Source organism: Rhipicephalus sanguineus, unplaced genomic scaffold, assembly GCF_013339695.2.
Source record: "Rhipicephalus sanguineus isolate Rsan-2018 unplaced genomic scaffold, BIME_Rsan_1.4 Seq345, whole genome shotgun sequence".
In the NCBI taxonomy this organism is placed as follows: domain Eukaryota; kingdom Metazoa; phylum Arthropoda; class Arachnida; order Ixodida; family Ixodidae; genus Rhipicephalus; species Rhipicephalus sanguineus.
In genome coordinates this window covers 1-13,212 of record NW_023615060.1, presented here as the reverse complement: position 1 = coordinate 13,212, position 13,212 = coordinate 1, and the positions used below count along the sequence as shown (strand labels likewise).

The window sequence follows — 13,212 nt, the reverse complement described above, 5'->3', positions numbered from 1 at the left end:
ATATGAAGTGGAAGGAAAAAAAAAAAAAGAAAACCCAGAAAATATGGTTGCGAACTTCAGTTAAGTGAAGTGTTTTATCATCATAATTATCCTCCTGATTACGCCCACTGCTGGGCGAAGGTCCCTGCCATGTTTTCTCAATTAACCAGGTGCTGTGCTTGCTGCGGCCACATTGTGACTGCAAATTTCTTAGGCCCGTATTTTGAAACGCTCCTTACCTCAGGCCTTTTCCTTACCTTACGTGAGGAGTCCTTTATGCCTCCTTATTTTAAGGAGCTCCTTGAGGGGGCAGCGTATTCTAAAAAGCTTCCTTCAACCTTCCTTTGCAAACGACCGCATCAGTAAGGTAAAGCGCGTGTGTCAGAAGTCTGGGTTCGAGAGCACCTCTGATGTACTAACTAAACGCTCGCTTTAAAGTAGGAATAAATATTTTTTATGCATATCGATCAATACTAACGTGTACACTGCTTTTTCGCAATGTTGGAGCACAGCCCTTTATTTAACTTTCCCCTGTTACAGCAGGTACAAAGACGATGGTCTAGCAACACTCGAGCTCAATCCTTTCACTGATGGATTTCAACGGCGCGTTATTTGGGAGTGAGTAATAAAGACCGTTTTAAAGAATTCAGGACATGGGTGATAATGATTTTCAAAACCAAGCAGGGTTAAGCTTGCGAGATTTCTTCAGTATGGTGCAATTTTATCTCGAATGTACTTATGTAAAAGTAAATTATTTTGTTTACATTCAAAACTAGGGTGCGTCTATTGGGTCGTGCATCGCGCCTTTGTGGGCCGACCTTTTTTAAGCAATACGAGGCAGTCTTACAGCAGCGGTTACCAGGAACCAAAGTCCTGATAGTCTTCAGATACGTGTACGATTTCTTTGTAGGCTTACAGGGTAAGGCCTGGGGTTGCATTCTGAGTTGTGGCAAATGGTCAGAATATTTGAAGACTATATCTGTCCCCCCTGGTCATAACACATGGTATTCCATACTAGGATTACGTCCGGTTCCTCAACCTTGAGCTCGATTTCACCGTTGATCATATTTGCCGGATATATGAACCACGCTCGTACAAACAATCCTACTGTTCTAACCTGCGCACGGTAAACTTGTGAACAGGATTATTGTTCAGGGTTGCTTCTCCGAAACATTAAAATAGTCCTGCTGCGACAGAGTAGGCACCAGGTTTCAGGCGCGGGTCATTCACTTGTATCACGACGGATTGGTAATCTCAGTGGCTGATAATCCGCAGAAAAGGAAAGGAGGGCTTCCTGGGCAAACATTGTAACGCATGCGGCTGCACCCCTGGATTTGCTAAGACCAAGGTGATTTTCTCCTACCCGAATGACCACACCTGCATCATTGTGGAAGCAGCTCGCATGGCATGTGAAGAATGTCCATGCATAAGAAGCGTAGAAGACTGTAGGATTGGGCGTGTTGGTACAACATGATTATGAGTGCAAAACAGCGCAGCCGACTGGAGGGGACAGAAGAGGACACAGAGCGTTGAACTTCCAACAGTTTATTTCTTTTGAATGCCTTCGCTTTTATACAGTTACACACTGTTACACCAGCCATGCGCGGAACACAATGATGTTACAATTCATCACTTGGACAAACCTGAATGATCTTTTCCCTATCAATGAGAGCGACAGAGGGGGTAATTGCACAATCATCCTTTAAAGAAAAATATCTTACCAGCCTCGATGAATACGCGTGTGATGCGATCTCTGCTTTTGGCGACAATGCTATACAGTCTGAATATCTTGGTCGACACCCACACGTGCTACAGTGAGCGGACAGCCACCCTTGCTTTGACCGATCAACATTGTACAGATGCTCTTTCAACCTTTCATTCAAACACCGATCCGTCTGACCAACGTAATATTTTCCACATGACAACGGCAGCTGATAAACTACGTTACATAGAGAATCTCTAAATATATTAGCGTGGTTTGTAGTACACGCCCGATTGGGTCTGGACGCTGGGACAGACATTTTGCACAAACTGCTCAATTTTGTGGGGCCGAAAAAGCACTTTCACATCCACTGAGAGATGAGACAAAGCGATAGCCGATTCCACCGCTTATTTACTGTTGTCCAAAATGTGGTCAAGTAGCAAGCGCGAGTTCGGATCGAAGCGGGCGATCGCGTCTATATCGGCGCTGCCATGTTGGTTCGCCATCACAATTATGAACAGTTACCCGTACAGTAATTAAACGCTTATGACATACATGCGAATCGTGATTAGGCGCATCACGTACTGCTGTGACGTAGCACGTGCCAAACAAACGCAGTTTTCTTAACCTTCTCCAACAATAAAGCAATTACAAACAGACCTATGTTTTGCTGCGCAAGCTTGTGCTTTGTTTACACCTCGCAGCTTCCACCCTGCTGCAACCAGCTTGTGAGATGTAGTATAGGCTTCTGCCACGGGGTGCCGCGAAGTGCCTGCGGAGTGCTCCATAGTCTCGATGGAAACCAAAATCGCACAGGACGAGGACACGTCTTATGCGCTTGTAGTTTCTATCATGTCTTACCAACATGCCTTAACAGTCACCCTAATGAACACCATAGTCTGCTAACATTACACGGTGAGCCACGCTGGCGCACAGGAATCGCAACGGGAAGGAATGATCACGTTTTATCACGCACAATAGAGGTCATCACACGCGTTAACGTAACTTCTTTACCCCGTGTCATCTCTCCCCGTGTAGCTTCCAGCGCGCGACAAACCACTGTAACTGCGCTCGTTCTTGACGGATTCGAGAAATCTTTGCGCCAATCGATTGGCGAGGCGACAAACTCCGATAATGAGGCCAGCCGATGGTTACTTAGAAATGTTGTTCATAACCCCTTTAATGACGAGGAGTTGCCTCGCATGCTCGCTGTATATCCTGCCCATGCGTATTTCTTCTTACTTGGAAGGGTAGCGCTAGTAGACACGGGCTAGAGGAAGACACACGGACACACAGACGGAAGCGCTTCCGTCTGTGTGTCCGTGTGTCTTCCTTTAGTCCGTGTCTACTAGCGCTACCCTTCCAAGTATGAATTTCCAACTCGCCCAAGAAATGGCACTCCTAGTATTTCTTCTTCGTGACTCCGACTAAGACTTCTTGATTTTTACTAAATGTTTTAGAGATGCAGCTTATTCGATGAATTCGTTGCAATACAAATTGCGAAACCATCGCGCGACGGTTGTTTCGCTCGAAGCCCGTTGCAGTGCAGTGGCGCACCATTGCAGCCACGTGGAACATTTATATTGATGTACTGAGACTGGCTATGTGAATGTCCATTCATTCGTTTATTTGTATTGCTTTAGGATTGTTGGCACCTTTACGACGTGGCGCAGCATAGCCCAAGTCGCTTTTGCGGAAGCCCAAACAAACAAAAACTTTTACGACGACAAATATATCATGTAAGAAAAGAGTAGTAGCCGTGGCCGCACATATGTAAAAAAAATACAAATCGGGGAGCTTACGAGGACGACACCCTGGAAAAGCTCGTTCACACCTGCGACTAGCACTGGTTGCACTACCAAGTTAGACGCGGAGCGACTACTTTGGCACAATCGCTCGCTGCTCGATTTTTCAGTCGGCTGACTGCAGTCGCAACCTCTGAGCCAATCAGATGTGCAGGAAAAGGACGGGATCGAGCTTATTTTGCGGGGCAATAGCAATGTGAAGACATGAATTCTGTGTGCCCACGGGTATAAGCAGGACGCAGGTGTGAACATCGGTCGCCTTTATTCGCTTTTGGTCGCCAGTCTCACATGGTCGTGTGACCGGTGCAAATCGCAGGTGCGAATGAGCCTTAAAAACCTAGTTAGTGCGGCGCACGATCAGGGGTGCTATGCGGGATGGCCCGAGTTTGGCGAAACTCGGAATTTTTCCGAGCTCTGGCGATACCCCCTTTTGAACGAGCTGACAGTACGAAAAGATCAAATCCATCCCACAGCGCGCGCTGCGTTTTATTGGTTACGATGGAACGCGGCGTCACGTCAAGAGCTGTCGACAAAGTTGGGTGGTGTCTTCAAACCCGAGGCATCTTCTTTCATTTGTTTGTCGTTCCACTGAGTGCAGAAGTGCACTCCTGCAAGAAAAAGTGTCAAACTTCTGCTAACATATTTTTTAGAGGTACAGGCTGTTTAAATTTTTTTTCAAGCGTCTAACGTCTGCACTGAGTATCCTTTAGAATAATCAGCACCGTGGCCTCTGAGATTAGCTCAGGCCGAGCGCCTTACGACCCCGCGGCCGGAGCTAATTGCCGAGGCTACGTGTGTAATCATCATGGTCGGCCTTTGGATTTAGCGCGTTGCTCAGCCGGCGCGCAGTCTCCGTCCTCTTATTCATCGCCTGCTCGCTCCCCGAGCACGTGCGCCCCCGCTGATTAGCTAATTGGATGGGCGGTATGCCTAGTTAGGTGAGGGTGTGCTATGACTGAGCTAATTAATCTACGTCTTACTGAGACCATGCTAATGAAGCCGTCTAAAGCCATGACGGAGGTAAATAAGACCATCGGCCCAGACATGCAGCTGTTGCGCCTTTGGGCGGCCCGGCGCCGGGCTGAACTTGCTGCGGTGCGCAATCTTACGTCGATAGAAGCAAAAATTCAAATGCGGAGTATCGCGGCACAAGCTCGTCGGCATGAGCGAAGACTGGACAGAGGACGATGGCTAGATTGGTGCGCGTCCTCTCGGACCCTCGTCACGCACAGCCTCTGTCTGGCGTACGTTTCGTGCCATGGAGAAGGGCCAACGTCAGCCCGACCCAACGGCTTCGGTGCTTCTAGCCACTGCGGATACCCCGTTGAATGCTGCACAACAAATCGCCCGGACGTTGTTCCCACACTATGATGTACTTCCTTCCCCTCTAAATGACCATGTGACCCTGCCTTCGACGATAGGCCAACAACCTAATCCAGAGGCAGTTACTGGAATCCAAGCACCATTCACAATGGCCGAGTTGATGCGTCTAAACGAGTTGACGCGTCTAAACCACGGACGGCTCCTGGACCGGACGGATTACCTTACGAGTTGTTCAAAAACCTAAATGAGACATCCTTGGCCTCGCTTCTGGATAACATCAATCACGTGTGGGCTGAAGGCGATATATATACCTGCTTCTTGGACGCACGCGGAAATCATACCGATACAGAAGCCAGGAAAAGACCCTACTAATATACGCAACCTGCGCCCTATCGCCTTAACAGCGACTGTCTGCAAATTAACGGAGAAAATGCTTTCTACGCGAATAACCTGGTGGCTTGAACAATTCAAATGGTACCATCCTGCACAAATTGGATTTCGCACGCACTTGGGCACAGAAGATGGACTTGGAGCACTTACTGGCATGGTCTTGGCAGGCAATAGGACACGCCGGGTCCGAACAATATTAGCCATGGAGGTGCACAAGGCATATGATGAAGTTAGCCACAGTGCCATACTTGCCATTATGCGTTGCGTGGGACTACCCGAGCGCGTGTGCACATTCGTACACAGGTTCTTGACTCAACGAACGTTTGCTACTCGTGTGGCGGGAAACGCAACCGGCACCTTTAACTCAAAACGGGGAGTGCCACAGGGATCAGTACTTGCACGATTGCTCTTTAACCTGGCAATGCCACCCCTCGGATGGGCTCTGGCAGCGATCTCGGACGTGTATTACATCATATTATAGAGTTTCATACAATACCCTAGAGAGGAAACTGGCGCTGCGATCGTTCAACCACCATGGGAAGATGGGAAGTACAGGCTTCGGATGGATTTTGTTAGTCTAGCGAACTGTCTACGGATCTTTTTCTACAGTTTCAGTTTCGTTTCTTTGCGAGGCGTGGTAGTGGGGTGCGTTTCAAAGCACTCAAGCAACGCCTTTGTTGTTCAAAGAGGCTGAAGACCGCTATATCTCTTGGTTTGCTGCGACGCTGCAGCTTTACAGGTTGTATTTACAGTTTTAGCAAGCGTCGTGCACTCACCGCGCGCACAGATGTAGCGTCCCATGCCAGTGCCGGAAATTGCATAGAGTTCACGTTTTGTGATAAGCGCTACTTCTCAAAACTCCTTCAAATCGACCGCAAAACGACGGCGAGCTAAGTAGACGCACCGTCACGCTCCCCTGACTCGACTTCACAACAAAACGAGAGATGTGTTGGAGGCAGGCCACTTGGACAGACGCACCTGGTCATCGCAGCAGACGATAAGTTTAGTGTTTCTTACTCATTACAGTGCTGTTATTACCATAAATAGATAATGCGTACTTTCGAGGGAAAAACAAGCGTGTTTGTTTTCAAATGTTGTAAAAAAACAATTCATTATTTTGTGATGCCAAATCTGGAACACAATTGCAGAGCAATGCATACCCTGGTGGTTGAATTTGTCCAGGTTTCAGTTCCATCTCACGGTCACGCAAACTTTTTGCAATAAGTTTTACGTACAAAAGAATGAAGCAAGTTTTAATTGGAATTAACTTCATATCACTTGTTTTACACTCGTCAAAGAAGCGTTGCGAATCTCAAGAACCTAATCCATCCGAAGCAAATCCGAAGCCTGTACTTCCCATCATTCCCATGGTGGTTGAAGCGCTGCTCAAGGAGCCCGCGTAGACACTAGCGCCAGATTCCCCTTTAGGTATTATTGTAAGAAACTCTATGCATCATATACGCCGACGATATCACAGTGTGGAGTGTTCACAACGACCTTCAACGACAGGAATCGGCCTTCGAGTGGTGCAGATGCATAGGATTGACCCTCTCAACAGACAAGACTCTCTACATGTCGGTTGCCAACAGCTGGGGCCGGCGACGACTTGTAAACACGCCTATTCAGCTGATATTATCTGGACGTCCTCTTACGCCAGCTACCCAGCTACGCATATTAGGCGTTGTCATTACGGAAAATGGATCTGGAAAAGCTTGGATTCGCGAAATTAAGCAACAAGTGCACCAGGTGCTCCATCTGATACGACGAATCAGCTCCAAGGCTGGAGGTGCCCGCACGAAGATTGCCCGTTTACTTCTTCGAGGAGTGCTGCAGCCTCGCCTTATTTATTCGGCTCAATTTCAGCACCTTACAGCGAGAGATCGGGCCCGTATACATCAACAGAGAAGCGATGCGCGTCGTTACCGCGGGCTTGCACGACGCACACCTATCGCGATACTTCAGGAAGAGGCGCAACTAAACACCATCGACGAGTTGATTTATCAACGCCGGCAAGCAAGGGAACTCAAGCCGTCATTTCTACCACCTGCTGCTGACTTAGCGGCATATATGGGCAATCCAGTGTCTGTCTCGCCCCCTTCAATAGTAAGCCTTCCACCGTGGGATCACCGGCAACTAACGGATAAAAAACCTATCAGCCGCCTCCGAAATCCAGTCCCTCGTCCAACGGCTACCTTCCGGCGCCACATTGAAGAAGCAGATGCCGCACTCCCGACAGGATCACTGGTGGCCTGTACTGATGCGAGCTGCACGGACACGCAGGCGGCTACGTCAATCGTGGTGCCGGGGCACCAAAACCTGTGTGTCAATCGATTGTACCTCCTGAGAGCTCCGGTTCCATCGGTCAGTGCTGAACTTCTGGCAATACGAGACGCAACAAAGTTGGTGCGCGCCGCTTCCGCATCGTCGTCATCCTTTACTATAATACGCACCGACTCTACATCAGCCACAAAGGAGCTCCGCAAGGTATATAACGCGCACACTTTCGCAGGCGATATACAGCGTATAACTGCACAGATGCCTGGCCAGATAAGGATACAGTGGATACCACGGACACCGTTTCTGCTCACATACAAGCTGACACCGCCACCCACAGTGAGCTGCCACGTACTCTAGAAGCGCCTTTCCCGAGTGATCGCCGGGGTGAGTTCCTCCACCGCAAGGAGATTCTCCGCCGCACCACACGAGATTTAATTCCACCGTGTGGTTCAAACCTCCCAGGCGGGCTTACCCGCCAGGAGGAGGTGGTGTTGCGGAGACTTCGTGTGGGGCGGCACTTACTCCGTCGGTCACATATGCCTGGCCACAACATCTGCATGGACCATTTGGGGATACTTGCCCATTCTGCCACTGAAGCGTTCGCGGTTACAATCAAACACCTGTTGTGGACATGCCCTGGCCTGAATCAGGTACGGCGGCGCTACCTGGAACAGGGCCTTCAACCGACAGGACCACCGGATTATGCTTTGTGGCTCTATGGGCCCCACCATAGAGCATTGTTGATGTATATGCGGAAGCCGGCCTCTACCTGTATATTTAAATGTATGCTGTTGGGCAAACTCTCGAAATTAAAAAATAAAACACTACGATAATTATGGGCGCGCTAATTAAGAAGCTAATTAGCGCTTGTCCCGTCCTCTTGTGTGCCTCGTCAATTTTGTGCGCTGCGCAAAGATGGATAAGTTCCAACTCGCCCGCTATCAATCCTAATTAGGTCCTTTACCTAAGACCCTGCTAATTAGAATAGTGTTAATCATGATTGTGTTAATTAGCTCAATGCCAATTAAGACCTTGCTAGTAACCTGAAAAATAATGTCCTGTTAATTAGAACACTACCAATTGAGACAGACCTCTTCAATATAATGTTAATGAAGACCTAGCTAATTAACGCCATCAAAACTGACACCGAACTGACGTGGTCTTCACTCCGAAGCAGACTGAGTAGACGAGCCACGTAAAAGGCTGGAAGGACCTAGGCGGTCACAACCTCCTCCGATGGCTCCAGCCTTGCACAAGTAGCGCAAGCTGACCAAATTATTTTATATGCGAAGAATTTGCTGCTTAGCGCCCACCGCATGAAACGCTTAACAGGCACACCGGCACTATGACAGTCACGAGTTGAACTGGGGCCTTTTCAGAATCAACGAGTTTGTACCCGAGTTCGCGCGTCAATCAGCTTGATTGACAGACGCCCGAAGCTAAGATAGGGTCCGCCCTCCTCATCTGCTCTTGCCGAGGAGCAGTGCTCACGCCGTAACGATAGCGAGTGGCATGATTCATCTATGAGCTTAATCGCCAGACTATGCACACACGCACGAAGAACTAATATTATCATCACTGAAGAGCGGTGGGACGCAGCTCTGCGCAGTCCGACATTAGAGGGACAATTATGGGCAGTCCAACGGGCCCGCGAAGCGGCCGAAAGACTAGGTCTTTCGGTCCCAACGTGGGAGCGGCCCGCTTCGGGCTAGGAAACTCACGTGGCTACAATGTCTCGCAATTTGAATTTCACCGCGCTGACGACGTACACTCACAACCTGAAGCCTTTTGATTGTTCGAAAGTAGCGGCGCTCTTTTACTCCACGCCGCCGCACCCTCGCGCGCCGTCAACCCTCCTCTTTTGACACGCTGTTTTATGTCGGGGTCCACCCGACATAAAAACATAAGTGCTTTATGCGGGGCTCCGCACAGACTTTCATGACGTATTGCCGTCACGGAAATACGTCAGAAAAATGAACGACCTCAGATGGCAAAAAAAGAAACGATAAGAAAAGGTCCGCTGAAGAGAGTCGCACCCTTGACCTCTTGGTCCGCGACGACGGCTGGCGGGTGTTAATTCCACTGAGCTACCGCCAAACACTATACGGAGGCTACATTAACGCCCCTTTTTGTGTTCACACTCTCCTCTCACAGTACTCTTGGATGGATGGTTGGATTGATGCTATGCGCGTCCAGTTTAAAACGGGGCGGTAACATGTGTGCCACCGGCTCGGTAAAAAAAAAAAGAATGCGCCGTTGCTACGACTGTCCCATTCGGCGCGTTTCCAATAGAAGTGTAATTTCGTCAACGCTTTAACGCAACCGCGAAGCGGCAGATTTAGACCAAGCCTCGCTCATAGCATCCATTTATATCGAAAAATAGCTCTCCGATGCTCGCCTGGCTGTGGCACCGCGTTCCCCGCTCGTCCCGTGAGAATTAACGGCCAGGTGAGAAGGAAGACAAGACGCGCGTAGCGTTTCTTTTCGAGTTTCACGACGCTTTGAAGGAGTTGTTATGACTGGCAGTCGGTGCCGACGCCGCTGGCCATCAGAATCGGCGGGCGAGGCGTTCTCACACTGCTAGAACACTGCATCCTTCCTGGAAACGGAGTTCCCGGGGCGGCAAGCGACCGACAATGGGCCGAATCTCGACCTCAAAGTCGGGAACAGCAAAGCCGGAGACAATGGGCCACCTGGGCTTGGCTTCGTGTGCTGCCGAAACGACCTGACCGGTATGTTTTGACAGGAGTCGCCGCAGACCCTTTTCTGCCTTCGGGGAAGAATCGGAGGAGCAAGCCCGAGGTACCTGTTGTCCTGCTTACCCCACGTGCGTGCCGTCGACCACCGGACCCTTGCTGTTTCAAGAGTGCAACGACCCCTCAGCAACAGTGAAATGGACTGTGCCATGGTGGGTGGGGTCGTGTGTGTGATTGGTGGTTATCGAGAAGGAGGAGCCGCCTGAAGAGTTAAAACGACGGTGCTAAGTGAGAAATGGGGTTCTGAGCCCTCGGTAACAGGCTCATCCAATTCGCTCGTCGCTGAACTCTGACCTTGTCACGATGTAATTGAGTGTACGAAAAGTGCCAGTAAACTTGTTATTATTTTCCCAGCTTGCTAGCATCAGTTCCTCAACCCGGAGACTCGACTACGCTACCAAACAGAGTCCGGGTACGACGCTGCCTTATCACAGCAACAACCTGGTTGCCGAGAAGGGACGGATCTAAATACCGGTCGCAATAACTGTTGCAGCGGTGGGATGGATCCAAATACCCAGACACGACAGAGTGCATATCGAGTATCCGCGTTTATTATGTGCTGTTGATGCCATCGTCGCGCGGGATTCACAATATGCGGTGCCCACGTATATGTTAAGAACTTCAGCTACTCTAAGGCTTCAGTCATGATCATGGGCGTAGTCGTTGGTACGGAGATGAGACGAGAAAACCTGGGCCAGGGGGGCGCTGCTGCGCCTTTCAGAATAGAGTGCCTCGATGCGCGGGCATCAAGGCACCCTATTTCTGAAAAGCGACCCCCTTTTTAGGAAATCTCGTTATGCGGTCGCGCGCGGCGCTTCACCGTCGGTTTGTTTACGTTGCGGCTGCGTGCGTTGTCTCGCTGCACGCGCGCGTGCTTTCTCTCTCTCCTCCCCAGGGTTTCTGCTCGCGTTACGAACGAAACTAGGGACCATCCTACGCAGCCGCCACCGGTGTCATTGCTCCCGCAGCGGCGACCACGACAAGAAGCGTTCTGCCATCTCAGTCTTGGTGGCTAGCACTCACAGCGGCACTGGAGTTTCTGCCCTCCGACTTCGCCATTCGCCCGCTCTGCACTGCAGCGCTGGCCACCCAAACGGCGCTAACCCAGGATGGCGAGTAACCGTCTCCGTGAAACGAGGCCGCGCATACTGCAGTGGAACTGCAACTCACTGCGCCGCCGGTCTGGAATTCATTAAAAACTGGAATTCATTTAAAATATAACCTTCATTCTAATTGACACTGTAACGTCTATTAGCACTTAAAAATTTCAGACTATATGATCCGCCTGACTCTTGGCCGATCCCCCTGAGTGGGTAGGGGCCAATCATCCCAGGAGCATCATCATCATCATCAAGCAGACACACAGGGGATCGTGTGACAATTAGGAGCTGCTCCTTATGCTCGGGGCTTGTCCATCGCCGTAGCCGCTAGTTTCATTGTAACACAGGTGAATTATAACCATCTCAGTACACGCTAGCGCGAAATAGAAGTCTTCTTCCTCTTGTTCTTCGAGTGCCTTTATGATGATATTACCGCAAGCAAAACCACATATAACATAGCCAGCTGTAGCATGCAACGCTCGCTACACTCCGGCGCGTGTTCTAGTTTCATAGAAGACCGCTAGAGGGCCACAACTGCACGCTTCCTTTCTCTTTCGAGAGTCGTAAGTCAGTGCGCTTCGATACTAATAACATGAATGAAGAAGACAAGGTGGCGGAGCGGGGGGCTCGCAAGGCAGCAGCAGCACGGGCTCACCGCCAAGACCCTGCGGTGAGAGCTCGCGAGGCCGCAGAGAGACGTCAGCGTCGTGCGGACCCCTAGATACAAGCCCGCGAAGCCGAAGCAGGGCGGAAGCGCCGGTAAGAGAACCTCGAAGAGGTACGGGCGCGGTATGCAGCGGCCAAGCGCCGAAAGCAGTCGATACGTCCAAGTTGGTGGCGCCGACGCGCGCTTCAAGCGCGATTTCTTCAACCACACGTTCGGCCACAGCTGCAAGGTCTGCGACCGCTTGTGGTTCGACAACAACCTCACCACAATCGCTGCTATAACAACGTGTCACGTCTTTATATGACAGTAGAGGAAATGTACGGAGCATTCCTGGTTTACCCGATTATTTCCGAGCAAGTTCCTCTAACCATCATTCACTTCGTTGATATGACGGGGACGTTTTTTTCCTTCGCCAGAAGCATTTTTTTCTGTTTTGCTATAGTTTTGTACACATTTTCAACTGGTTTATTCCCGATTTGAAGAAAAGCAGCACTATATGACTGGGCTAAAGAAATTGCACAGACCAAGGGCGCAGCTTTCTGCGTCCTCTCTCGTGTCCTGCCGCTTAGCAATTGCTTCTTACTCTTTTTTGTTATTAATATCAACCACGTGATTGTCTAAACGTACTCTTTCACAATAAGGCCACCTGTCTATTGCCCTATGAGAGAAAGAGTATCATACTGATCATTATCATCGTCATTTCGTGTCATTTACAGTTACTTATTCACTCCACCTCTGGTCACGTGACCTGGGTGACGCTAATACTACTACTACTGCTACTACTACTACAGCGGCACAGGGTCGACTAAGAGAGCTCCACTGTAACGAAGCTATATATCATGTTGCGGCGCTGAGGCAGTTCTTTGTTATCACTCTTGTTCTTGTGGTTGCTGGTACTATTATCATTGCTGTCACGATTTCCGCCATCTTCGTCAAGCCACGCGTAAATTTTTTATAATTTGCCTCTTTTCAATACACCTCGCAGCAACCCATAACGGCCTCCAGTGCTTAGACATGGAGAAGGTGGAAGAGTGCGTAAGAGCGTTGATGCCAGCGTCCAATCCACAAGATGCCGGGAAGCCGCCTGTCCCGACGCTTCGCTGCAAGTGAGTTTCGGCCCATCGCACTCGATCTTTCACAGACCCTGAATTGAACGCCATTTCAATATGCATTTACTTTGAGCTAAGAAACGCTTACATGGGTCAAGGAGACA

General features: G+C 49.8%; 1 protein-coding gene across 1 annotated transcript in view; it reads left to right on the top strand.

The window, feature by feature from the left end:
* Positions 1–13,105, top strand: part of LOC119377088 (uncharacterized) — a gene marked incomplete at its 3' end in the record, with an annotated part of 76,980 nt that extends 63,875 nt beyond the window's left edge. Inside the window, 1 exon segment of the mRNA XM_049411532.1 lies at positions 12,985–13,105. Coding sequence (XP_049267489.1) covers positions 12,985–13,105 — 121 coding nt within the window.
* Positions 13,106–13,212: the final 107 nt, after the last annotated feature.